Source organism: Podarcis gaigeae (genome assembly GCF_964106915.1).
Source record: "Podarcis gaigeae genome assembly, chromosome: 16".
NCBI lineage: Eukaryota > Metazoa > Chordata > Lepidosauria > Squamata > Lacertidae > Podarcis > Podarcis gaigeae.
Window position 1 is genome coordinate 15228867 of NC_139693.1, and position 27871 is coordinate 15256737.

Below are 27871 nucleotides of genomic sequence, written 5' to 3' on the forward strand. Positions count from 1 at the left end.
CCTGTATAGAGAAGCTTTTTAAAAAATGTTTCATGTTTTATTATGTTTTTATATATGTTGGAAACTGCCCAGAGTGGCTGGGGCAACCCAGTCAGATGGGTGGGGTATAAATAATAAAGGCCATCACTGCCTCTTGTGGGAATAAGTTCTGTAGTTTAGCCATGCACTGCATTAATAAGTATTTTCTTTTATCTGTCTTTCTGAATCTTCCGATATTCAGTTTCATTGGACGTCCCCAAGTTAGTGTTACGACACACACACACACAGACATGACACCTGCTCACTTTCACCATGCTATGCATAATTTTATGTATTTAGATATCTATTGCATTTCTAAGCTCCCCATTACCCCAAAGGGCTCCCAAAGGGCAAGGTATAAAATACTAATAAAATACATATATCAGAACCATAAAAATGAAAAGTTTTCTAGTTATGTAAAGCGACAGAGAGGTTGATGGTGTTACAGTAAGCTAACAGGCTTCTGCACCAAAGAGTTCACACATACATGCAAACATGGGCTGAATCTACACAGATATTAAAAGACGCTGCAAAAATACTTTAAAAAAAACCAACGTAAAATATATATGGAATTTCCCATTAGCTCAGCATTGCCACTTAGTGTTACATTTGTATAATGCACTTAAAGCACACGTAAAACATTATGTTTGCAGCTGAATAGCTGAGTCCATGGAATATAGTGTTGAGGGGGGGGTTGTAAACAGGGAATGGGAGAGGAAGGCACTGTCTGTGGATGTTGACAACTTTGTTATTAACAGTGACCCAAACAGTGCTGGTGACAGCACAAACATCCTGGCTTGGGTCAGCTTATTAACCCCTCTTCCCAACATAGAATTGAAACTCTTGACAAATTGTAGTTCAGTCATATCACACTGTAATCTCCCTTTCGATTTTCTCTCCCTCCCCCGCCCCTGGGTGTAAGTATCTTAAGGTCAGTTGCAGAGAGTCTTGGGAGGGTGAAATCTGCCCCCCCCCCCCGCCAGCACTGGTTTTTCCACTGTCTTGGGTGGCAGAAAGGTGTCCACATCATTCTTCAGGCCTGTTTGCCCTGCGTGGAAAGTGGCAGGCAAGCCCGGCTCGGAGCAGGTGGTGGCGTTTATATCTCACCCGGGAAGATGAGTGAGGAATGAACCCTTGATGAACTCCCTGGATCGTCATAGTAATTTCACACACCTTCGGTACTGGAAAACCAGCTCTGTGCACGAGCCTTGGCTCAACCAAGCCATTGGTTCTGGTGCATAGAAGAGGAGGAAGAGGAAGAAAAAGGAAAAGAAGAAGAAAATTGAAAAAGGAGGCTGCAACCCCCAGATCCACCGAGCTCAGTGAGGCTGACTTCCAAGTAGGCATGTATCTGCCTGAGCTTTGCACGAAGGGTGAAGGCAGTTGCAGGAATGGCACAGAGTGACTGCTCAAGGCAACACTTGAAACCTCGGCCTCCCATCTGTGCAGGTGATGTTCTCCTGGTTTATTGTACAGAGGTGCCCTAAGTGCAGGTTCTGCCAGCCTTGTGCCTCTCCAGATGTGTTGGATTAGTCTACAACTCCCATCGCCAGCCTAGTCCAGAACACCTGGAGGGCCCCAGATTTGGCGAAGGAGGCTCTGGGGGTTTCTCAGAGGTGACGTCGTCCCATTGGGCTTTTCCTTTTGTCTTCCTCTCCAGGGGGGCCTCAGCCGAACAGCAGGAATGGAAGCCGGGTGCTTATTTGTTGAGATGATTTCTATACCCCTTAACATTTTTAGACCAATCTCTTCAATCAAATACCGATAGAAATCAAAATGCAACCGAGTATTATAAATGGTAATCAAGCTGCATTATAGACGACAATGAGAGCTGAGTCCCCTTGAAGGGTTCTTGTCCTCAATCTGTGAAAGGGCTTTGCAAACATACCCAGCTTAGACCTGCTTCCCTTCCTGCCTGCCCTTGCATTTGGGGTCACACAGCAAACTGCTCAGAATCTCCCTCCAGACCTTTTTGCTCAAGAGTGGGAGATCAGGAAGGGGTAAGGGGCTGGGAGTGCTTGTAGCCTCCATGGAGAAAGGCTCTTCAGAGCATCGCTGCAACACTGGCTATAACGGTCATTTTGTGGGGATGCAAAGCCAAGGGCTGGGGGCCACAGGGTGGGGGCTTTAGCCCTGCTTTGCACGCAGAATGTCCCAGGTTCAGTCCCCACCGGCACTGCTGCCCCTTCCTTGGGTCGATTTCTAGACTGTAGGCCTATCGGGGCAGAGACCTGTTGTCTCATTCTTTGAAATGTACCATGTAGACTGACAGCGTAATCACAACTGTATTTAAGAAGGGCAGGTCTTCGCTCCTCCATCCGACTCCCTCTTTCCTCAAACAGAGTAACTCCATGCTAATTGCAGCAAACATTTTTCGTTAGTGCAGAAGTCATACAATAATGGAACTGTGAAGTTCGAAGGGACCCCAAGGGTCATCTAGTCCAACCCCCTGCAATGCCGGAGCCACAGCTAAAGAATCCCTGACAGATGGCCATCTAACAGCTTTTTACAAAGTCCACCACCTTCCGAGGGACTTTGTACCACTGTCAAATGGCTCTTACTGTCAGGAAGTTCTTCCTAAGGTTTTGTCCAAATCTCAGCTTTTAAATTAATTGGTTCGGGTCCAACCCTCTGGAACAGCAGAAAACAAGGGGGTTATAGCTGGGAAGGGGGAAGTTGTGGCCCACAAGTAGTGCCCACAATAGTCCCCCTGATTTGCAAACGTGCCCATGGGCCCCAAAATAATGGCAAGCCGTTACCCTGCCATACCCCCTGGATGAAAAAGAGGGGGGTGCTGTAGGTTGTGGGATGCAGCGGGCAAGGGTTCAAATTCCCACTTGGCCTAGAGGTTTCCTGGGGTGACCTTGGGCCGGTCAATGCCTGTCAGGCTAACCCACCTCACAGGGTTGTTGTGGTGGTGCTTAAACGAGCAGGGGGGTAGAAACATGTACACCACCTTGAGCTCCTTGGAGGAGAAACAGTGGGATATAAATGCAATTAAACAAAGAAATAAACAAACCCCAGGGGGCTCACTTCCCCTTCCACCTCATGCAGAAGAGAACCATAGCTTGAATTCTGCTGCTGCTGTCCAGGAAGGCAGGGCTAGATCTCATGGGTTTTAGAGACACAGGAGGACAACGGAAACCATGAGAGGTGGGTCACACTCTCCTCCTGGCTGGGTGTCAAGAAGCAGGGGTGGTGTTGCCACCCGCTGGACACACTCTGGCCCTGGATTCCCTTGGGTTGGACTAGATGTCCTTCAGGACCCCCTGCTCCTGGTCCAGCTCTGCAATTCTAGGATTCTGTTCCTCTCTTCTTCTCCGCCCCCTGCCTCCTTGGCCGTCTCCAGAGTCCTGTTGCCGCCCCCCTCTTTTTGCTTAACCTTCAGCTCTGCCCTTAAGGAGCTGTCAGGGTGGCGGTAATGAGCACGTCGATCGATTGTGCGGCTGCCTAATCACTTTGTTTATTGTATTAATGAGTTATTTTTTGCTCCTGTCTCTGCACTTTCCATCGTGGTCACGTCCCCTTCGTGGCTGCTGGGTCGGCCTCCTCCGTTTCTGCACCCGGCCTTGGATTGCAGCTTTTTGAAGCTGGGCGGGGGAACCACACACACAGAGAGAGAGAGAGAGAGAAAGAGAGAGAGAGAGAGAGAGAGAGAGAGAGAGAGAGAGAGAGAACACATAAAAAAAATGTTTTAAATTTCTGGGAAATATCAGATTATTTGATTATTTTTAAAAAGCCTGAAGCCTCCAACTTGTTCACACTGCCTCCTGGGAGCAACCCAGGCACCCTGGCGCAAAGCTTGGCAAACTTCTTCTAATCCTAACCACAGGAAGAGGTAGTAGAAAGGTTGCAATGAGCTCTCTTTTCTCCCCACCCCCATGCCAATATCAAGACCGGTTCTCTGGCTTTTATCCATGACCTTGCACTTCTCCTGCCTACAGATCATGAGCCACCAGTTTTCCCCAGGCTGGGGCCCTCCAGATATTTGGGGCCACACTTCCCATCAGCCCCAGACAGAGCATGCTGGGTGCAGTGGGGTGCATCATCCCTCTTGCCCGACAGTTGCTTAATCCCCCCTCCTGTCCTGCTCATGCCCACAATTGGAGGACAAAGTCTGCCAGTCAGGGAGCCCAGTGCCCAGTGAGATTTGATTTCAGCACTTCTGATGCCACCAATGAAGCTCTGGTTCTGCTCCCGATAGCCAAACACACTTCTGTACAGAGTGCATGGCTGGGTCCCTTCCAACCTGTAGAGTTGATTCTGTGATACATGTTGTCTACTCAGAGGTAAGTCCTGCTTAAGTAAGTAAGTCCTAGGTTCACTCCTAGGCAAGTGTGCACAAGATTGCAGTGGGAATTAGGCAGAATTAGTACCTTATTCCTCAGGAGCTAGTACCCAGAATGGGAAAATGGGCACGATGCTGTTTTGTTTCCTTTTTAAATGTTTCCAGTTCAAGGAGGAGAGCTGGTGCCATGATGATAATAGATTTCCAAAGTCAAAAATGAAGTGTGTGTATGTGTGCACGCGCACATATGTGCTGCTTAGTTTTCTTTGGTTCCAGTGCTAAATACATCGCCTTATCTCTAGGAAAGCCGGGGTGGGGGCTGCCATGGCTCATGTGTCGGACCTTGATGGTGTGTCTCAGATTCAGATCCCCGTTCAGGAATGAAGTTCACTGGGTGACATTTCTCCCGTTGTTCTGTTTCTCTCTTAACCTGGCCTACCTCATAGGGTTGTTCTGGGGATAAAATGGCTACCAATTCCCACCCAGCCATGAAGTGCCCTCGGTGACCTTTGAGCCAATCAGCCTAACCTGCTACACAGAATTGTAGGGAAAACAGCTCAAATCCCCATGCAGCCAGAAAGCTTACTTGGTTCAGTTACAATCTCTGCTTGGCCTGCCTCGCAGGCTAGTTGTGAGGATAAAATGTGTGTGTGTGTGTGTGTGTGTGTGTGTGTGTGTGAGAGAGAGAGAGAGAGAGAGAGAGAGAGAGAGAGAGAGTAGAGAATAATGTATGTTGCCTCAAGCTTTTTGGAGGAATGGATGGAAATAAATGCAGTAAATAAATAATAACACAGAACTGCTGTTTGTGTTGCTTATTTATGCGTTGCGACTTGCCAGAGGTGGCCTAGGGCTTTATAGAGCACCATAAACTAAGAGATAGGACCCTGTCCTGTAGGACCATCTAATATGTTGACTGGGGCAGGGAGACAGAGGGCACATTTTGCCAGGATGGTCTTGGGCCAAAATATCTCTCTCTCTCTCTCTCTCTCTCTCTCTCTCTCTCTCTCTCTCTGTGTGTGTGTGTGTGTGTGTGTGTTTGTGCATGTGTGTGCACAGCCCTAAGATAAAAGAGGGACAAAAAAAAACACCCCACACATTTATTTTGGTTTATTATTTTTAAAGCACTTAAGATTTGCTAAGCCCCCCTCCCCTTGCTTCCTACCTGGACCACCTGTCATGCTCGGCTCGACTCAGGAGGAGCCTGCGTTTCCTCACTCCTTAAATGTGAGGTTGTGCAGCAGACAGGCTGCAGGAAAGGTGGGAAGATGAGAGAGCAGGATGGTGGGGGGTTGCTTGTGGTCCTTTGGCCCACCCACTATGGCTGCTTTGGGAGTGCTGAGTTCCAATTCCACCATATCCTTCAGTGGAGTTTTTACCCTCTGCATCTAGGCAGAGAGGGAGGAGGTCCTTGAAGGCAGGACTCCTGGGTCTTTCTCAGGGGATTAGATGACTTTGAATCACAGAACTGTAGAGTTGGAAGGGATCTCAAGGGTCCAACCCTTGCAATGCAGGACTTGATGTGGTCAAAGCTGAGGCCATAGAAGAGGCATATAAAAGAGAGGGGGTAGGGGATGACTCCCAGATATTGTAGCCAAGGATCTGGGATCCTGGATTTCCCCCCCCCCCCCAAAGCACTGGGAGGGAAGTAGTGCCTAGTGGTTTAGGACTGGGGAATAACACAGAACAGACATGATCACAATTAAGACATATTCTGGTTCCCGGGCGGCCATGCCTCCTTCACAGTGCAGGGCACAGTACTCTACGGACCAGGACTATTTTGGAGATAATATCTCAGACAAGGGAACAGGAGGACTCAAAGATGCCCCTGGAAACCAGGCTGAGCAGACAGGGGCATGCAGACCACCTGGTCTCCTTCCTTGCTGCCGTGAAGTGCCTTAGATTCCTGTCCAAACGACAACAATTATTTCTCCATTTGCCTCTGTGCCTGTGCATATGCAAACACCATGCCAACGCCTTGTCCTCTTCCGCCTTCTGCTCAAAGGTGCTCAAGTGGCCTCCTGTCGAGTTTGGGCAGTGGGGCAGGGCCGAGGCTGTGGGGCACTGCCGAACACACCCCTCCCTCTCTCCCTCTCCCTCCCTCTGCCAGGCTGCTGTGAGCTTGTTTGCTCCACTGATGCCACTGGCAGTCCCAGCACTGCCCGGGCATGACGGAAGCCTTTATTAATAGCAGCGGCTGCTGCAGGCCAGCTGCTGGCGCGCTGTGGGTGGAGAGAGCTTTGCTGGCGCTCTCTGCTCCTGCTGCTCAGGTTGCAGGAACGCTCTGAGTTGCTATCGCAGCTCTCCTCCGGCCCCGGGCTGTGTGTTTCGGTGCAGGGAGGGAGCTTCCTGCGCAGGGCACAGGGTGGCACGAGGCGCCGGCGGCCAGGGTCCTGCCCTCCTCCTTCCTGCAAGCCTCTCGCTCGGTGCCCAGGTCTGCCGGCTGGAAAACACACAGCAGGTCAAGATCAGTGTGCTACGGGGTCACCGAGGGGAGGGCAGGGATGGATGCCGGGCGCTGCGGTAATTGGTTTGAAAGGGCATCGCCTTGTGGAGACAGGCAGCGGGGGAAATCAGCGAAGGACAGATAGCCGTCTTCAAGTATCTGAAGGGTGGCCAGAATTTGCTTCCTGATGCTCCAGAGGGGAAGCCTGCCCTGTGGTCTCTTGATGAATGGTGGGGTGTACATTTAATTAATGATAATATTAATAATATAAGACGCGAAGAGATGGATTCAAGCGACGAGAGAGGAGATTCTGACTAAACTTTTGGAAGAACTTTCTGAGGTTTTCTTTCTTTTGGAAGGTGCTGGATTCTCCATCTTTGGACCTTTTTAAGCAGGGGCTGGATGGCCACCTGTAAGGGATGCTTTAGCTGAGATTTCTGCTTGGCAGGGGGTTGAAATAGATGACGCTGGTGGCCCCTTGCAACTCCACAGTGCTATGATTCACTGTGAGAAGAGGCGGCAGAGCTAGATGGCTTCCCTTTGGCCTGACCCAGCTGCATCTAGCCTCTTCCAATGTCCACATTTATTCCTCAGCAGGAGAAAAGAGTCTGATCATATGTATGTCTGTAGCTTGCCCCTTACACGTGCATGAAATTGATCGTTTCTTTCAGCCTTGGTTCCTCAGCTGTAAAATGGGAGCCTGGGGACCTGCTCAAGGTGTAGCAAAGAAGCATTGCACGTTTGCATATTTGGAATTGCTATCCTAATAATTTACTTGGGGATATTTAATTGACTGTCTCCTGTCTCATGGAGGAGGGGGCTACTGAAAGCTACAATGGCTTATGCCATGGGTAGGCAAACTAAGGCCCGGGGGCCGGATCCGGCCCAATCGCCTTCTAAATCTGGCCCACAGACGGTCTGGGAATCAGCATGTTTTTACATGAGTAGGATGTGTCCTTTTATTTAAAATGCATCTCTGGGTTATTTGTGGGGCATAGGAATTTGTTCATTTCTCCCCCAAAAAATATAGTCTGGCCCCCCACAAGGTCTGAGGGACAGTGGACCGGCCCCCTGCTGAAAAAGTTTGCTGACCCCTGGGCTTACACTCTTCCTCCACTGTTGAAGGCAGCAGTGCTTCTGAATGCTAGTTGCTGGAAACAGCAAGAGAGGAAAGGGCTTTTGTGTCTGAGTCCTTGCAGGTTTCCCATTGAAGCATCTTGCTGGTCACTGTGAGAACAGGGTGCTGGATTAGGTGGGCCTGATCCAGCAAGCTCCTAGTGGGTTCTTATGTCCCTCCAGCCCTTGGGCTGGGTTGGCCTGACGCCTCTGAATTGTGTGCTCAGAAGCTGACAACGACATTAAGAATGTTTATAGAAGAATGGAGGCCTTTTTTTTGGACTATTTGAAAAAGTCTCATAGTCAGATGAAATCATGGGCAGGATTCAAGATAGGAGCAGCGGGAGAAAAATGATAAAGTAATTGTATCAGAGGGGTTTTTGTAACAGGTAAGAGTCTGATATATAATGCAGTAGAAAAGGGTTTGCACAAGATCACTGGGGAGTGGGGGTGGGAAGTCAATATATAAAATAATGAGATTAGTCGTTTTGAAATCAATCTGGGGGGGGGGGTTAAAATACGAAATGTGTGCTCAGACAATTCCTGGGAAGGAGAGGGAGCCCATGGGGTGAAAAGGAAGGCTCAGCAAGTAAATGGAAACCTTTGCTTAGTGCAGGGAAGTTTGTTCTCTCCCAACGAGGTGCTAAGGCAAAAACCCAGTTTGGGAACCGGTAAGCAGGGACACCCTTTGGGAAGAGGTGCAGACACTTCTTCGACAGCTGAGAAAAGAAAAGGGAAAACAGCTGGTGACTCGACATGGCATAATTACATTCCAAGCAGTGTTCCAAGTGTTCTTTGAAAATCATTACTATTATTATTACTACTACTGCTGCTGTTGTGGTGGTGGTGGTGGTGGTGAGGATGGTGTGTTGTAGATAGGGTCACAGATGCAAGTGGCCTGGAGGAAGGAGAGAGCTCCACTCTGCCGCATGACCTTAGCGTGACTCTTAGCAGGCTGGTAAAGAGACTTGTCTCCTACCAAGCTGCATGATCTGCCACCCTGTACTGCCCGCCCATTTGCCAGCCTGCTGTGAGTTTGTGCTGGTGGAGGAGGAAGAGATTACCTCACCCCCCCACCCCAAAGCTGGCAAAGAAACCAGGCATTCTGGCCGAGGAGGATGGAGAGTCACGCCAACGGCCCATCTAGTCCAGCATCCTTTTCTCGCAGTGCCTGACCAGATGCCCATTATAGGACATCTGCAAGCAGGACCTGAGCACAAGAGCAACTCTCCCCTCCTGGGGTTTCGAGCAACTGGTATTCAGAAGCATTTCTGCCTCTTGCCAGGGAGGCAGATTGTAACCCTCTCCTCCGTGAATTTGTCTCATCCTCTTTTAAAAACTGAGCTATTTTTAAAGGAAGTCATGACACTGCCGACATGGGTTGCCATGGGTAGTCCAGATTTCCCTGGACATTTAGGCGATTCCCGCCCGGACAGTTTCCGACGGCCGATTGCTGGCTATGCCTGAGAAATTCTGGGTGCATGGCAACCCTAACCGTTCCCTCCCCTGCATGGGATTCCTGATTGCCCGTGGGAAGCAGAGAGGCAGAAGCTGCACTCATCTTCCGGTGCAGTGAGTCTGGGGGCCCCTTGCACAGTTGCGCTGGCTCGTTGCTCCAGGGCCGTAGGCGCTCTCACAACTCTCCTGCTGCCCATGTGCTTCATTGCTTATCCATCCCTGTGGCAATGGGAGCCCTTGTGGAGTGAAGTGGATTGCAGCAGGGCCCCTCTTCCCACTTTCCCCAAGGAAGTATGTATATATATATACCTGAACTTCCACCACTCGCTCTCTGGCATGCAGGATGCAGGGAGTGGGAGAGAGGAGCAGAGCAGTGCAAGGGGGGGGAGGCTAGCTGTTCACACTTGTCTTCACATGCTTGCAGACACTCTTAATGTGATGCGACACCCCGGGGCCGACATGGTGGGCTGCAGCCACAGGAGCAGGAGGGAAACCGCGCTGCTGCTGCGATGGCTGCTGGCAAAAAGGCAGCCACCGCTGCCACCACACAGCTCCCAGAGGCAGCCTGCCGTGCTGTTAGTGCCGGGAACCGTACGCTGCTCACCTGTGCAACTCTCTGCGGCAGGACAGACAAGGGGCATGCTTGGAAGGACAGGTCACACAGCAGGCTGCTTTTGTGGTTTCTCACACATAGGACAACCCTCAGAGGTCCCTTAGAAAGGCAAAAGGGTTGGGTCAAGCTGCTCACAAGAACCTAAGAAGAGCCCTGCAGGATCAGGCCCAAAAGAGCTCTTCTGGCCCAGCATCCTAGTCCCCAAGTGGCCAACCAGATGATCTTCTGGGAAACCAGCAAGCGGGATTTGCGCAAGGGCCCTCTCCCTTCCTATGGTTTTTCCAGCGACTGGTCATTTGAGGGAGGCTACTCTTTACTAAGGGGCTCTGCCTTGCTGTCATCCCAATCAGACCTCCTCCTCAGGGTCTTTTCTCCCAGGAGCTTCTCAAGTATCAGGTATCCAGGTGTCATAAGAAAGCTGCAGAGATAGTACAGGATAGTGCGCACCCCGGAAATTATCTATTTCAGCTTCTGCCTTCTGGAAGAAGGTACAGGGTTATAAAGACTAGGGCTAGCCGCCTGAGAAACAGTTTCTATCCAAATGCGATTTTGGTTTTAAATGCAGTGTGTGGCGCTGTGGGTTAAACCGCAGAGCCTAGGACTTGCCGATCAGAAGGTTGGCGGTTTGAATCTCCGCGACGGGGTGAGCTCCCGTTGCTCGGACCCTGCTCCTGCCAACCTAGCAGTTCGAAAGCACATCAAAGTGCAAGTAGATAAATAGGTACCATTCTGGCGGGAAGGTAAACGGCATTTCCGTGCGCTGTTCTGGTTCGCCAGAAGCGGCTTAGTCATGCTGGCCACATGACCCGGAAGCTGTACGCCGGTTCCCTTGGCCAATAAAGCGAGATGAGCGCCGCAACCCCAGAGTCGGCCACGACTGGACCTAATGGTCAGGGGTCCCTTTACCTTTTAAGGTAGTTTCTATGGGAGTATATTGTATTTAATTATGGGGTATGAGAGTTTTTAGGGGGTTAACCAGGCTGGGATAGCAGGCTTGTTGGTTTTGAATGTCTGATGTAGATCTTTTCAATTTCGTTGTTCTGTATGGGACAATGACAATAAAGATTATCGTATTGTATCGTATCAAGTATGAGGAGGACACATGTGTCAACAGAGTGGCACGCACTTCACAGCCTTCCCTTACGGCTCCACGTTTCTGTCCTGGTCCCATCCCAGCATGTGACTTTCACTCAGATTCTGAGAAGCAGGGAGAGCCCACAGCCAATCCTGCACATGCGCGCAAACACCCACCCACCCACCCACCTCCTGCAAGCCAGCCTTCGCCCTTTACTCAAGTAAAAGCCAACCGGCATTAGCCAGAGGGGTGTGTGTGTAATGGTTAGAGTGTCCCCACTCGGCCATGAAGCTCACTGGGGGGTGACCTTGGGCCAGTCACTCTCTGTCTAAGCCTGACCTTCTTCACAGGGTTGTTGTTGTTTGCGGGGGGGGGGGATAAAGGAGGGAGAGGCATGCCACATACCCCACCTGGAGCTCCTTGGAGAAGAAAATGAAATATAAATGCAAGCAACCAATCAAGGAAGCTCTTGGGAAGGATGGAAGTCTGCCTCCTCCCGAGAGGTGGTGAGCTGAGGGGGCTTCCTTTGCAGCTTAGTGCCACGTGCCCCCCACCCCCAAGTGAAACTGCTGCTGCTGTAGCCTTTCTTGGGTAATGGATGGAGGGGGCTCTTCTGTTTCCTCCTGCCGCCCAGTGCTGAAGTCAGATTTAAGGGCCAGAACTGGGGTGGGGAGGGCCGTCTTGTCATTTGCCTCAGGCAAGAAAAGGTAAAATCCTGCCTCTTTTGCAGATGGCGAGACCTAAGGTGGGGACAAAGGAGGAAAAGGGGGCAAGCAGCGCCCCCCCCAAACAAGAAGCTCACTCCTCACTTCTGAATGCCTGTCATTAACACATGCTGTTCTTTTTTCTTTCTTGCCCAGCTAGAAATATACTTTGCCCTTTTGGTGCCCCACATTTTTATTTTTATTTTGCTGGGTGAGTCTGGTCACCTGCTGCACCCTTGGCTCCATTGCTAGGCTGGGAACGGAAAACCCTTGGATGTAGTAGTAGGAATAACATCCGTAGAAATACTCAGCCTCTCCTGGGGGAGAGAGGGGTGGACCCCAGAAACTGTTCCCTGCTGCCTTTGCAGTCCTGCGGGCCCACAATTCACATTTTGGGGGTGCATTAAACATTTAAGCTGAGCAACACTTGTGTGAGGCAGATAGGAGGGTATCTCTTTTAAATGGTGGGGGCTTGTCTTCAGCTCGGGCTCCTCTGCAGCCCTTCAAAGCTGGGGGGGGGCGGGAGGAGGGGGAAGACGGGAGGCTGCAGCGCGCTGAAGCTTCAATCAAGCACCCATTGCAGGTGCGGAATTTAATTTGATTGGCTAATTAGAAGCCGAATGTTAATTATGCCCATTACCCAATGAGGTGCTGCAGACGAGGGAGAATTTATAAATAACCCCCGCCGCGCGGCTCATTTGCATGATGGCGTATCCCTCCCATTGCCATGGAGACCAGCCCCCTCCCCAACATCCAGAGCGCGTTGGTGGTGGTGATGCCCCCCCCTCCCAGCTTATTTAAGTTGTGCTCCGTGGTGTGCAAGAGGTGCTAGAATGGGGGGTGCAGGTGTGTTTTAATGAGTACTCTGCTGTCTCTGGGTTGAGAACCCATCTCTACTTTTGCATCTGGTCTCCCATCAGATGCCAGTTGCGAAGAGTGGTTAGGCAGAAATACATTCATTTTTCTTTTTTTAAAGTGGGTTTGTTTCGGATTTATTGTGTTTTGTTTAATGATCATTTCTAAGTTGCTTTGAGGGTCCTTTTCACTTAAAAGATGAGGCAGGAATTTTAAGGGAGGAAAAACCCTGTTGCAGTGGCGTAGCGTGGGTTGTCAGCACCCGGGGCAAGGCAAGTAATTTGCACCCCCTAGCCCGTGGATTTGCGCACCCTAACCCTAACCCCCAGATGTTGCGCCCAGTGCGGCCGGCCCCCTCTGCACCCCCCACGCTACGCCACTGCCCTGTTGGAAAAATGGGGGACTCTGTGTTCGAGTCTGTGCCCACAAGGAGCCTGGAGAAGGAGGAAGAATGTTTCCCCCTGGCTGGTGGAGAATTGGCTGGAAATCCTGGCCTCCTGGACTGCCAGCCCACCAGCGCCCACCCCCCCCCTCCGGTCCCTCTTCTCCTCCACTTTCTTTCCATCTATGCTCCCCCCTCATCCTATTCCCATTTCCTCTCCTACATCCCCCCCCCCCCGCTATAAATAATCATGCTCTTATGCAGTAACAAGATGCAAATACACCCTCCACCCTGAGCGGCAGGCGGGGGGGGGGGGATAAATTGCTTCTCTGACAGTCAGTTACAAGGGTAATCATTCCAAAAAGGCAATTTGATGGGAATGAAATTTGCATTGCATTAGCTGGCTGAGTGACACAGGGCCCTGATCCTGCATGGAGTGGGGAGGAGATGTGATTCTTCCTGCCTAGGGGAAAGAGCACAAAAATGGCAGCGGGGGGGGGGGGCAGGCAGCTGGCTTGTGGGACGCAGCTGGATGTGGGGCCATAAATTGGTTTTGTTGAGCTTGGATGAAGTTAGGAGAAGAAAGAGGGGCACTTCTTTGAGTGCTGCCACCTGGGGAACACACACAGATGCTCCTGCACATATGGCCCCTCCCTCCATGTGGTGTACAACCGAGACTTTCTCAGACCTTCCAAGTGTCTCTATTTTTCAAGAATAGTCCCAGATTTACAGAAGCCGTCCTGGTTTCTGATTTGATCCCGGAATGTCCCGCTTTGCTTTAGGACGTCCTGAAATGTTGGAGGGTATGGAGTTATATGACCCATAGCCATCTGAAGGCAGCCCTGTATAGGAATGTTTAATGTTTTATTATGTTTTTATGTATGTTGGAAGCCACCTAAAGTGGCTGGGGCAACCCAGTCAGATGGTTGGGTTATTAATAATAATACAGTTATAATAATAATGGAATAGGATGTCCCTATTTTCAAACCTCGGAAGGTATGCTTTCTGCTCTGAGTCAAGAAGGGTAGAATCCCGTTATTTTGTTCCAGCAAAGAGCCCAGGATAGGAAATGAAGCTTGGGATCCAAATCCCTGAAAGGCTACCTGCTCATGTTTGTAACCTTTCCTTTTAAAATACCCAAATTTCTAGCTTACATAGCTCAACAGATCAGCTTGAAACTGCATGAGCAGTGCCTGTTAACATCTCCTAAACCAGAAGGACAGTCATTTAAGATTCCTTGTGGGGGACAGGTCTTCAGTGCCCCCACATCCACAGGCATGACTCGCCTACAGGACCCACATGCAATATGGACATCTATGATATATATAGATAGCTTGTGTATTAATATATGCCAGTAACAAAGTCCAACTTTCTTGATTTTTGCTGCTCTTCTCATTCCCCCTCCCTCTGTTTTTAAAGGCATTCTGCATACAGAAAATGGGTAGGAGGGGGAACATTTGGGGGCTCAGGAGGCACATTTGAAAATCTAATGAACAGCTGCAGAACTGGCAATGTTTAGAATCCCCCCCCCCAAATAGTAGGCAAAACATATTCACAACCCCCATCCCCCAATAAATAAAACACAGACAAAAAGCACCAGCACCTTCTAATGAAATATTTTGAAAAAGTAAGGAGATCTCCTAACAGCCAAACATAAAAGCAGACAAGCCTATGCCGCAACCAAACAAATAGCCAAAGCATGCAAAACAGGCAAAAAACAAAACAAAAAAAACCCCCAGGTGATACATCTATCACACAAAATAGTATGCTAATCCCCCCCCCCTCCGCACATATGGGGCCCAGAGACAGTCTGGGGAAGCATGGCAAGAGGGTGGATCTGGATGATGCCTGCCCTTCATCTACCAGCCAGTCCAGCCCCACCCAAGGTGGGGATATTTTTTTTTAAAAAGCCCTATATTTTAAAAGATGAGGGAGGGCAGGGGGCTCTTGGCAGGTGCCAACAGGAACACCTCAAGGTGTCATGATGTCTACATGACTCCCACATTGAAGACCTCAGGAAAAGAGATCACATGAGGATCCTGCCTGTGTGGTGCAGGTGGGCTGGGAGACAGAAAATAGTCCTGGACTCCAGAGTACATGCAAAGACAAAAATAAAACACTGGGGACTTCTGATGGGATTCAGAATTATTTTTTTCTGGGCAGGTGGGACTGTTCATTGGGTATGGCTGAGCCTTGCTTGGGACATGGCAGAGGAGGGGTTATGACGGGAGTTCCATATAGATATGTGTGCGCACCCACACCCACACCCTCCCCTACATATATATTTATATATCTAAGGCTCCCCCCCTCCCCAGCCAGAACTCAATGAAACTCAGTTCTGGCACCTCTCAGGCGAGCACCATTGCCATAATAAGAAAACAAGAGAGGTGTTCATGGTGAGTTCTGGCACCTCTTTTTATAGTAAAACAGCACTGTATATATCTATGTTTCTGTATCGGTTTGGGTTGTGTGCGAAGTGTGACTTGCAGTTGCTATGAACCCAGCTAGGGATTGTGATGCAGGTGGGTTGGAAATTGGGACCCCAAAAGTGGGGAAGGGTCTGTTTACAGGGTCAGCAATGGGACTTAAAAAAAGGAAAACCAGCACAGTGGCTGATTACTTTCCCTTTTCTCCTCTCTTCCTCTCCCCCACCCACCTTCCTGCTCCACTCCAGGCTGAGCTTTCTACAATGCACACTCCAGACTGAACGCAGAACGGATTCGGAGGGAGCCCATCGAGGGAAGGAAGGACCAAGCTTCCGACTGCGGCAGATACGGACGGGTTGTTGACCCCGGGAGCATCCTGCCCGTGCCCCGCCCCCCACCCCACCCTCGTTCTGAGGGCGATTCTGCTGCCCCTGCCGATGAGAGGATGAATATGCTGTAGGCAGGGCTGCTTCCGAGTCGCCTTGGCTCTTGGGGAGGGGGGGACAGGGGAGCCCCAAGGAACTTCACAGAAGACGTGCATTGTGGCCCCTTCCTGCACGAGAGCCCCTGCGGCTCTTTGAGGAGGAGCAAGAGGAGGTTCTCTTTGCCCGGCCAGGTTGTGGCCTTTCTGCCTGCAGGAGGCGCCGATCAGTCTCATGTGGATCTGAAGGTGTGCAGCAGGAGGGGGGGCGCCACTCGCCTCGAGGTGTGCAGAGCGGGGCGGTCATGGCGAAAGCGTTGCGCCTGCTGCCCTTGGCGTTGCTGGTGGCCTCGGCGCTGGGCCCCGGGGCAGGCGGCGCGGCCTTGGAGTTTGGGGGCGCAACAGGCCAGTGGGCTCGCTATGCCCGGTGGGATGCCAGCTCCTCGGGGGAGCTTAGCTTCAGCCTCAAGACCAATGTCTCGCGGGCCCTGGTGCTGTACCTGGACGACGGCGGGAACTGTGACTTCCTGGAGCTGCTGATCCTGGAGGGTCGCTTCCGCCTGCGCTTCACGATCTCCTGCGCCGAACCGGCCAGCCTGCACCTGGAGACGCCCGTCAACGACGACCGCTGGCACATGCTGCTGCTGACGCGCAACTACCGCGAGACCATGCTCGTGGTCGACGGAGAGGCCCGCGTGGCCGAGGTCAAGTCCAAGCGGCGCGACATGACGGTGGAGAGCGACCTCTTCGTGGGGGGCATCCCACCGGACGTCCGGCTCTCGGCCCTCACCCTCAGCACCGTCAAGTACGAGATGCCCTTCCGCGGCATGGTGGCCAATCTCAAAGTGGGCGACACGCCCCCCGCCCTTCTGGGCAGCCAGGGCATCCGCAGTGACACGGAATACCTGTGCACCAAGCAGAACCCCTGCGTCAACGGAGGGATCTGCACCGTGGTCAACAGCGAGGTCCAGTGCGACTGCAGCCTGACCGGATTCCAGGGCAAATTCTGCAGTGAAGGTAAGAGGCTGACGGGGAGCTGGGAGCTGCGGGTTCCTGTGGGACCAGGCCAGCGTTTTAAATTTGCCAGGCGCATTTTGCACCTGGCTGTTGACCACTTGCAACCAAGTGGTGATTGCTGAGCACCAGGATACTTGAAGTCTCCACCATCTTGTGGTGCATGCCTGGGGATCCTTGGATCTTGACTGTTTTCGCATACCCTGTAGAATTCTATCCGTTATAGTTCATCTGCATCATCAGAACCAATTTCAGGAATCAAATAGTTGTAGAGTCATACCTCGGAAGTCGAACACATTGTGAGTTGAACCTTTTGGCTCCCGAACGCTGCAAACCCAGGAGTGTTCCGGTTTGCAAACGTTCTTTGGAACCCAAACATCTGACATGGGTTCCACGGCATCAGATTGGCTGCAGGAGCTTCCTGCAGCCAATCAGAAGCTGTGCCTTGGTTTCTGAACGTTTTGGAAGTTGAATGAACTTCCAGAACGGATTCCATTCAACTTCCGAGGTACGACTGCATTGAAAAATATGACTTTCAAGCCTTCTGCCCCCAAAATGGCAACTAGGCATTCCATTTTGGTGACTGTAACCCTGGTTTAAGGAGCCATTTGGCACCAACTTATATATCTGAGTTTCTAACACTGCATGGGGCTTGCGAGTGGGGAGTGTGAATGCTTCCGTGGCCTGTACAGCACCTGGCACATCAGGGAGAGTGACGCATGGTGGAAGGGGTCCTAATAATCGATTCAGGCAAAGGAAACTGTAGTCTTGTGAGCCAAATGCAATCTGGTCCTCTCTCTGCATTGAAGAAAATTGATGACCCTTTGAGTCCCTTCCAGTTCTATAGTTCTAGGATCCTCCTCTATCTTTTCTGTAATAAGGAGGAAGGGATACAGGGCCATCCTGCAGGGCTGTTGTAATGATGGCTAAAAGTAAAGTATGTGAACAGTTTGAGGATTTAAGAAAATCTCTGTATCTTATTAGTAGATCATCATTTTGTTGAGCCCCTTTGTGATGATGAGAATAGTAAATAAATGAAAGATGGTGGTGATTTGTTAACTCTCAGATATGTTGAGGTCTGCTGGTGGTCTCTGTGAAGGGCGAGGGTGGGGGTCCCTTCTAGTATCCTTAAGTTTTGCCTCCACTTCTTTCTGTATTTTATTCCGTTCTGTTCATGTTCTTCCTTTCTCCCAGTGCAGGACCCCAGGCAGCTGACAGCATAAATTAAAACACATACGAGAAACACACAATAAATGTAAATATGAAAAACAAGCAACTCCATTAAAACAGCACTGAAAACACTCAAAATAATTTAATAATTTACACACACACACACACAGTACAATAAAATCTGTTCCCACCTCAGAATACCTTGTCACAACAGCCAGTTAGTGGTCATAGGCCTGTCAGAACCAGACAAAGTATGTTGGCATGAGAAAGGAAAGCAGAGCAAGGGCTAGGCTAGCCTCCCATGGGAGGGAGTTCCACAGTCTAGGAGCAGCCCCTGAGAAGGCCCTCTTGTGTGTCCTCCCCAAATGTGCCTGTGAGGGTGGCTGGCTGAGAGAAAGGCCTCCCCAGAAAATCTCAGAGCCCAGCCAGGCTCATATAGGCATATAACTATCCTTCAGATAGTCTGACCCCCCCAACCTGTATAAGGGCTTTGTAGGTCATAACCAACACTTTGCATTGTGCCTGCAAATGGACCAATAGAGCTGCTGTAAAAAGGTGTTTCTGTTCTCCCTGTAGCTGGCTCCGGTTAGCAATCTGGCTACAGCACTTTGGACCCCCTGAAATTTCCAAACGCTTTCCAAAGGCAGTCCCATGTAGAGAGCATTACAGTAATCTGAATGGGATGTAACTAAGGCATGTATCACCATGGCCGGATCAGATATCTCCACGATCCACCTTCTTCCCTTGCTGAGCCTTTTTTTGGTAAAAACTGAGGTGTCAGGTCTCTTTATCTTGGTAAATTGTAAAATATCTCTCCTAACCCCTCTCCTCTTCCTGTGCTCCCTCCCCCCTTCTCTACTGAATACATGAACTTTTAAAAAAGCTAATAAAATATAAAAAATACATAATAAAAATCAAAATGCATACCGCTTTATAGATAATGTTTATTTGAGCTTCAAAGAATTAAAAATTCAGACTGCTGCCAAGGGCACCAGTCACAAAATGGCTCCTATGGGGTGCGAAGCGCAGCTTAGAATTAGAGAACAGAGTCATGGCCATTTGCCCCTCACCCACCATTACCTTGTGGGTCTGTGCAATATTCTGCAGGTCTTGTTTGTGGGTCACGCTGTATTTCCCCCTCTGTCCCTTTCACACTTTCCGCTTAGGATAGCCATGCTACTTTTTGAAAAGCCCACTTTTAATTGGCCACTTTCCTTTTACAGGAAAAAAAAGAGAGCTGTGGGACCTAAGTCCGTAACTTGGCCCTGGTTTGGTTTGGGGCTCCACACCCTTTCATTGATGGGAATGTCTGGCTGTTGTTTGCAGGGGTGCAGGAGAACATGCTCAGGTATCAACCTCAGGCAGCTGTTGCGACCTCAGGACAGCCTGCTGCTGACACAGGCCCTGGGTCCAAGCATTCTTAAGCAGCACTGGCTGGCTGGGTCCAGCGGCCATCTTGATTTCCCATGAAACTCCTGGCAGAGCATCCTGCCTTGTGGGAAATTAAATCTCAGCACGCTGCTCCCTGCAGCCACCAGGGCCCCCCCTTTGCCTGGGACCAGACCTTCCTTGGACTCCTTCCCTCCTGAATTGAGGCTTCCCAGACCCCATAGGCCTCAGCCTTCCCTGCACTGGGGGTTGCCAGGCCTCCAGGGCTGACCTGAAGTCTTCAGGTTCACCTGAGCTCTACCCCCCTGTGTCGCATGGGGAGGACTTGAATCTCCAGGTTGGCTCAGGGTGCCCTGAGCAGGTGAGAAAGAATGATTTGGAAATACCCCCTTGAGCTAAGGTTTCTGTCTCTGTTTCCAACCATTTGCTAGATTTTGTGTTTTTATGTGAATGACCTGCTGTCAGAGTCTGTGGTTTCTGACAGCACTGGGGTCTTGCCCTCTAGGGCATCACCAGGGGCTGTCCCATGGTCTTGGGTCTGGGGTGCAACTGACCTGGCAACCCTACCTGCCCTTCTTCAGCGACAAAATAGCTCTCTGGGGTCTCCTGGGCTCTGCGCCTGCCCGGCATGATTCTCAGTCCCCAGCCATCCAGCAATGGCCTTTGAGCCCCACTTCAACCATCAATTAAGGTTGATTTGATTTCCCTCTCCCTTGTTCCTGATACAGATCTTCACTCACCCCTTCTTCCCTAGCCAGGGGGCGGGGAGCCATTTTGCCATTTGCTCCAGGTGCCAACATGTCTTGGGCCAGCCCTGCTTGTGCGTCAGAGGAAACCTGGTCCCCAGCTATTGCAATTTATCCAGCTATTACTTATCTGTTTATGGCCCTGCCTGCTGCTCTGGCGAGCAGCCAGGATGGGCTGCCGAGGGAGCCAATTCTGGGGCAGCTGATCTGGAAGGATGGAAAGTCCAGGGGGGCCCTCCCCTCCCTGGGCAGATTCCAGTGCTGGAGCCCCTTACAAAAAAGTGGGGGGAGAGAGGTCCTGCATCTGGAAGCTGTTCCCCTTCGGGGTGAGGGGCCCTGATTCCTGTGGCTATTCCGTGCTGCATTCTGTGCATGCCCAAAAGCAATCCTTTTCTGTATTATTGCTGGGTGCTGAGGTCATTTTCCCTCCCGTGCAGGTAGGCAAGGAAGGCAAGCGGGCTCCCTTCCTTTCTTCCTCCCCGACTCAGTGATTTGGGGCCTTTTGTCCTCCCCCAGAGCTGAGAAGCACCTCCCTAACTCAGTGGTGGCAGAGCACTTGCTTGGCATGCAGAAGGCACCTGGATCAATCCCTGGTGAGGTCTGGGGTGGAATGTGAGAGTGCCCCACTGAAGGTTAAGAGCAGACGGTGCTGGATACGGTTTAGTGAAGTTAGGGAGGCCACTGTCCCACTTTAAAGAAGGCAGTCCTCTGTTTGAAGGGCTACCCAGTCCAAACCTAGTTTAGAGATAAAAAAAACCCAGAAAAGGGGAGAGCGTAGGTTGGGGGGACGGGACTTGAAGCTGCCCATTCTACACTCAGCAGCATCAAGACAGCAGAGTGAGCAGGAAAGATCCCAAGTCACCTGGTTATAGTCTTGCTCCCCGCTATGAGGATATGTATTGTCCTTCAATTTAAATTATAGTAATTATTTCTAAATGTGCATGTAAATTACTTGTAAATTAGCATATGTACTACTTTTTTTTTTTTGCAAATCTGTGCCCTTGTTTTTTGTTTAAGTTTCTGGCAATGAGTAATAGGACACCCTGAGAGAAATCCGTCTCATAATTGAATAAAAAAGCAGGAAACCCTTTTGCACCTCCGCCCTGCGAACATGGCCTCTTACCCTGTGGCAGGCTGTGGGAAGAGTGGTGCATGTGGTATGTTCAGCCCATCTTGTAAGCAAGGCCCACTGGGCAGGGGCAGGGAGGGTTCGGGACTCACTTTCCCCTTTCCCCTTCGTTCCCTTTGGGGCACCCTGAAGGAAATTAAACGGGACACTGGTGGGAGGTGGCTCAGAGGTGAACTTCCTGGGGGGGGGATTCCATTCAGAGGGCAGGTTCGGGTTGGGGGTGGGCTGGTCTTTCTGCTTAAGGCCCAAGTGATCACAGCTAATTACACTGGTCAACAACAAATTTGTTGTCTGCGTTTTTTCAGCTGATTTAGGATGAATCTGATGCGCTGAATCCAAAAATCACATTGGTTTTGCTCAATCAGGTCAAGTTTTTGAGTTATGGCCACATGTTGTTTTTTTACGTTTTTGTTCACATGTATGCTTGCGTGGAGCATTTTAGAAGTAGTTGGTGGGGGTAAAATGCCATGTCGAATAATTGTTTTGATTGGAAATGATTATTTTAATGACAAGAAGTATTCAGGTCCGATAGTTCTGGGTGATTATTTTGAAAAGGGATCAGTTTGAAGTCATAAAACCTCAAAATCTTCTATAAATTGGTGCGGCAAAGCATAAAGTTATTTTGGTATTAAACTTGGTGGCCAGGATAAAGCTTGGGCGCCACACATGGTGTGCAAGGCATGCACTGAGACTCTACGTGGATGGACCAATGGCAAGAGGAGTCTGAACTTTGGAATTCCCATGGTTTGGAGGGAGCCGACAAACCATGTCACTGACTGCTACTTCTGCACTGTTGATGAAATTCCACTGCCTATCTTCGGAGAACTTCCTGACATTAGTGACGAAGATGCTCCAGTGTTGAAGGACATGAAGAAGAAGAAGTGGTTCTTGAAGATGATGCTCCACATCCATTTTCCCAAAAGGTGTTGTTTGATCTAGTTCGCGACCTCAGCTTGTCAAAGGACTCTGCCAAACTGTTGGCATCCAGATTGAAGGAAGAAAACCTCCTCTCTGACAGTGCTCGCATCAGCTTCTTCCGCAACATGCATCAAGAGTACCTCCGTTTTTTCTCGCAAGAGAAGGACTTGGTGTACTGTGCAGATATTGCGCAGCTTCTGCTCAAGCTTGGAGTGCCACAGTACGAACCCAAAGATTGGAGACTGTTCATTGACAGCAGCAAGCGATCACTGAAATGTGTTCTGCTACACAACGGCAACCAGTTTGCCTCTATACCCCTGGCTCACTCGACTACACTGAAGGAGAACTATGAAGCGGTGAAGTATGTGCTGGAGAAAATTGGTTATGATCAGCATAAGTGGTTTATTTGTGTTGACCTGAAGATGGTGAACTTTTTGTTGGGACAACAGTCTGGCTTCACCAAGTACCCATGTTTTCTGTGCATGTGGGATAGTAGGGACCGTGCTCAGCATTACACGAAGAAGGACTGGCCTGTGCAGGAGGAATTGGTGCCTTGCAGAAAAAGGAACGTCATCAACGACCCTCTGGTGGAAAGAGACAGAATACTCTTCCCACCGCTGCACATCAAGCTCGGCTTAATCAAGCAGTTCACCAAGGCTCTGGACAAGGATGGTGACTGCTTCACTTACTTGTGCCAGGCTTTTCCAGAATTGACCATGGAGAAGTTGAAAGCTGGCATCTTTGACGGTCCTCAGATCCGTCAGCTCATCAGAGACCCAGAGTTCGGAAACTCAATGAACGAAGTGGAACTGGAAGCGTGGGAGGCATTTGTTCTGGTAGTGAAGAACTTTCTTGGTAACAATAAGGCCAGAAACTATGCAGAACTTGTCAGCAACATGCTGACTGCTTTCAGAAACCTGGGCTGCAACATGAGCGTCAAGATGCACTACCTATTTTCACATATGGACCGGTTTCCTGAGAACCTGGGTTCAATGAATGACGAGCAGGGGGAGAGATTCCATCAGGACATGAAAGAGATTGAGACCAGGTATCAGGGTCACTGGGATGCAGTCATGATGGCTGACTACTGTTGGACTCTGAAGAGAGACCTCCCTGTCGCTGAGCATTCCAGGAGTTCCAAGAAACAGAAGTTCAAGCCCTGAAGTTTGAAAAATGGTGAAGCAACATGCAATTTACGTGTACTTACCTTTATCAATGCCCACCATTCAGTTTACAGTAATCAATTTTTTCTCTCTTAAAAACATATTTAGGATTATATGTGTTGACAAAAATCAGCTGATAATGCCACAAAAATGTAATCGATTTTGTCACAAGATCTGATTTTTTTTTCAAATCAACATAGCACAAAAACCGGACCTGATGGAGAGAAATGGATGCCATTTCCTGATTCAGCAGTGCAAAAATACCCCAAATCAGTTGTAGAAATCTAGACAACATTCAAAAAGTAAAAAATTGTTGCCCAGTGTTATTATTGCTATTATTAATTTATTAATCGCATTCTGCACAATCTTCTCAAGGCGATGCGCAATAAAAACTGCAAGACACAGTTAAAAAGCACAAATGCTTAAAAAAAACCCAAAACAAACATAATGTGATACCAAATATACATTCCTGGCCAAGATCCAACCATCCAGCAGGGGAAGCTTGTTGGAACAAAAATGCATTCCGTTGTTTCCGGGAAGTGCAGATAGCGGGCGCCTGTCATATCTGGAGAGGGATGCTGTTTCACACAGGGGCCCACCCCCTGCCAGTAACTCCAAGGTCACATCATCCTGGGTCTTTTCTCTGGCCCTCCCCCAGCACCCTTGTGGTATGTTTCATTAGTGTGAGTTGCCCAGAGCTGTGTAGAGGGGAAGGACCATAGGACAGCTGCTTTGCATGCAGAAGGCCCTGGGTACAATCCCATTGGCACCTCCAGGTGAAACCGTCAGGGAGCAGCAGGTGATGCTGCTACACCTGAAACATCCTCCAGGTGTTGTCCAGCTCCTATTTTCGGCAGCCCTAACCACTAGCCATGCTGGCTGGGCTTGATAGGAGCTGGACTTGATAGGAGCTAGCTTTACCTTCATCCCTCTGCAACTGAAGTCATAGAATCACAGAATTTTAGAGTTGGAAGGGACCTCTAAGGGCCAACTAGTCCAACCCCCTGCAATGCAGGAATCACAGCTAAATGATCCCTGACAAATGGCCATCCAACCTCTATTTAAAAACCTACGATGTATGAAAGTTTGCCATCTTCTGAGGGAGTCTGTTCCACTGTCAAAACAGCTCTTACCCTCAGAAAGTTATTCTGAATGTTTATTTGGGATCACCTTTCTTGTCATTTGAATCTGTTGGTTTGGGTCCTGCCCTCTGGAGCAGCACAAAACAAGCTTGCTCCATCTTCCATGGGGCAGCCCTTCACATATGACTCTCCTCTCCATCCCCTCTTCTCCACACTGAACATCCCCAGTGCCTCAACCGTTCCTCATAAGGCTGGGTTTCCAGGCCTTTCATCATTTCGACCACCTTCCTCTGCACACCTTTTACCTTGCAAAATATCCTTCTTAAACTGTGGCACCCAGAACTGGACACAGGACTCCAGGTGGGGTCTGACCAAGCGGTACTACGGGGTCCCACGACCTGGAAGAAATTTGAGTTCCTGCTCTGAGTCTTCATGGGCATTTGGGTTCCTGACAACTTGCCGATTCAGAGCCTTGAACATGCCCGCCTGCCCAGGCGCCATCCTAAGTTCTCCGTTCCCCTTTTTTCCCTTCCCAGCTCAGGGCCAAGGACAACAATTTCAGACTCTTGCATCGCAACCAGACGACGGGAGTTTACATAACCCCTTGTCTCACACAAGGCACCAAATAGTGCTCGCTTACGTCAAGAATACTCTCCCGCTTCTCTTCTACATGCAGACACACAACACAACACCCACATGCCGCTGGCACTTGGGCTCAGCCCACCCGCCCACTCGCCTGCTCTCCGGAAGCCTGTTGTCTGGAGAGGGAGGCTGGCTAGCAGATGGCGGTGGCGGCAACCGACTTGGCCGGTTGCCGTGGAGATGGGCTTGGCAGGGGAGCCTCTCGTGCAGCCGGAGGAGACACCAGGGCCACCTGACTCCTGCCGCCACCACCACGGCTGTTGTCGGCCCTCGCAAAGGAGGCTGTCATGACGGGCAGGCTGGGCGGCTGTTGCCTAGGCCGGTTGCCGTGGAAACGCTGGCCCAGGCTGGCTGATGGATTTGGAAGGAGATAGATTTGAAGCCTCTCAAAGTGTGCGAGCAGGAAGAGTGTGTGTTGCTGGGGGGCAGCAGGCAGAGAGGCCTTTGCATGAGGGGAGGGAAGGTAGTTTTGAAGGTCAAAGGTTAATCACTGGAATGGCACCTTGGGCCCTCCTGCAAGCCCAACTGCGAGTCTGTTTTATGAGCCAGGGCAATTGTTTCCCTAATTCCAGATCATGCAAGGAGTTGGTTATTGTTTTTCTCTTGTAGGGGAAAGGCACTCTGCACATGTTCAGAAGGGCTTCTACTGTGGGGCGGACCCTGCCTCCAACTGTGCAGAGACACAAACTATCTGTGAGCATTTTGCAGTCCCTCCCAGGCTTCCTCGGGCAGGAATCCTCAGGCATGGGAACACCACCAACTTGGATGGCTCAAAAAGAGGAATAGACTAATTGAAGGAAGAGGTTGGGGCTGTCAAGGGCTGCCAGCCACAACGTTTTCCGTGTTCTGCCTTCTGAGTACCTGTCCCTGGGAATTGCAAGTGGGCAGAGTGGTCCTGCTTGCAAGCTTCCCCCAATGGGCATGTGGGAACAGGATGCTGGAATAGATGGGGCCCCCAATGGGCCTTATCCAGCTGGAGGGCTTGTCTTAGGTTCTTATGGAACCTCCCAGTCCAAAGGCAGTCTGCCTGGGTTCCTAGGTTCTTAGCGGCATCTAGCTACTGTGAAAACAGGATGCTGGCCTAGACAAGGCCCCTTTTGCAGGGCTTTTCATACATTCTAAGTCTACCCAGTGAGAAGTTCCTGACTGCAGGGCTGGCACACAGCAGGTGGGGGCTCCAGTTTGGGGTATCTTTGTGATAGCGCATTGGCTAGCCTCCCTTCACCATTGGCTCCAGTCAGTGCAGCTGTATGTCTTGGGTCCGATGGAAGCTGTAATCCAAAGCAGCTGGAGGGCTGGCCTAGATGAGGTCCATGGAGACTCCCCTAGCTTCCTCTACCTTCTGCTTTGCCCGGTTAAAAATGATTTCTCTTTTGAAATCCATCTGATCACAATTTATTGACAAGCTGGAAGGTGTGCAGAGAAGGGCGAACAAGATGATAAAAGGTCTGGAAACCAAGCCGGATGAAGAACGGTTATAGGAGCATGTTTAGCTAGGAGAAGACTGAGAGGTGATAGAATCACATCTTCAAATATGTGAAGGACTATTCCATGAAAGATGGAGCAAGCTTTTCTCCTGCTCCAGAGGGTAGGACCCACACCAATGGACTCAAATGGCAAGAAAGGAGATCCGGAATAAACATTTGGAAGACCTTTCCAACGGTAAGAGCTCTTTGACAGTGGAACAGACTCCCCTGGAAGGTGCTGGACTCTCCTCCATTGGAGGTTTTTAAACAGAAGTTAGATGGCCATCTCTCAGGGATTCTTTAACTGTGACTCTTGCATTGCAGGGGTTGGTTTGGATGACCCTTAGGGTTACCTTCCAATTCTATGACCAGCGCTGCTTGAAGTTGGTTCTGGCTCCATTATTCCTTCTGTCCCTCCCCCCGCCCTTTTCTCATTTGCTGATATTATATTGCTGCTGTTTTCTTATCTTCGTTTTAGTGTTTCCTTGGTGCTTTTAAAATGCAGTTTTATTTGCTATGTTTTAAATTATGGCCTTTTGCCACCTTTAAGGTCCCACTAGGGAAGAGTATGAATATTTTAATAAAAGTAGAACAACATTTTTTGCTGTTCCCAGGTAGGCTTCATGAGCAGGAAATTTCTTGAGCCTCTTTGGGACTTATTGCCTGAACCCTTCTCTCTGCATTTTTGCTTAGACAAGACTACCTAGACATGTGGAATGCTGACATGTGTTTTGATCTGCTTTTGGTGTCTGGCTGATGTTAACTAAGGTGCTGGTGGGCTCCGTAAGCTGGAGGTTTTTAAACAGAGGTTCGACAGCCATCTGCCAGGGATTCTTAGCATTGCAGGGAGTAGGACTAGATGTTTCTTTGGGTCCCTTCCAATCCTGCGATGCTGATTCTATGACTATAGGGAACATATAGCGGTTTGTTCTTCCCTCCCCATATTATCCTCACAACAACCTTGCAAGGTAGGTCAAGCTGAGGGTATGTGACTGGCTCAAGGTGACTTTAGTGATCAAGGCGGGATTTGAGCCCTGATTTCTCTGCTCTTAGTCTGACACCTCACCCACTATGCCACAAGTGTCTCCAGTCCATATGAGCAACTTGCCAAGTAGGTCTTTTGTGACTCCCCGCTATCTCCTCCTCATGCCCCCCATCCCATGCCATGTGGCAAACGGGAGGATGTTTCAGAAGCTACCGGGCCTGCCTCCGAGGGCTCCTTCGGCCTGTCTCTCTCCTGTTTTTCCAAGTGGCAGCCGGATGCTCCCCTGGCACTGCCTATATTTAAACCAAGAGCCTTGGGTCAGGTCATTTGCATCCTTGCCCACGAAGAAGCCTTCGTCAAGGACGGGT

At 50.1% G+C, this 27871-nt stretch overlaps 1 protein-coding gene across 30 annotated transcripts in view; it reads left to right on the forward strand.

Moving 5' to 3' along the window:
* NRXN2 (neurexin 2) overlaps positions 1-27871 on the forward strand; it is a 345498-nt gene that overhangs the window by 36600 nt on the left and 281027 nt on the right. For 27 of the 30 annotated variants that reach the window (XM_083716391.1, XM_083716397.1, XM_083716392.1 and 24 more), the window contains exon 2: positions 15627-16816. In XM_083716391.1, the coding sequence (XP_083572517.1) occupies positions 16105-16816 (712 nt within the window). In that variant the 5' untranslated portion in view covers positions 15627-16104. Of the gene's footprint in view, positions 1-14774; positions 16817-19404; positions 19734-26650; positions 26715-27871 lie in introns of those variants that run through there. The other 3 variants (XM_083716404.1, XM_083716403.1, XM_083716400.1) reach the window with 3 other exon arrangements.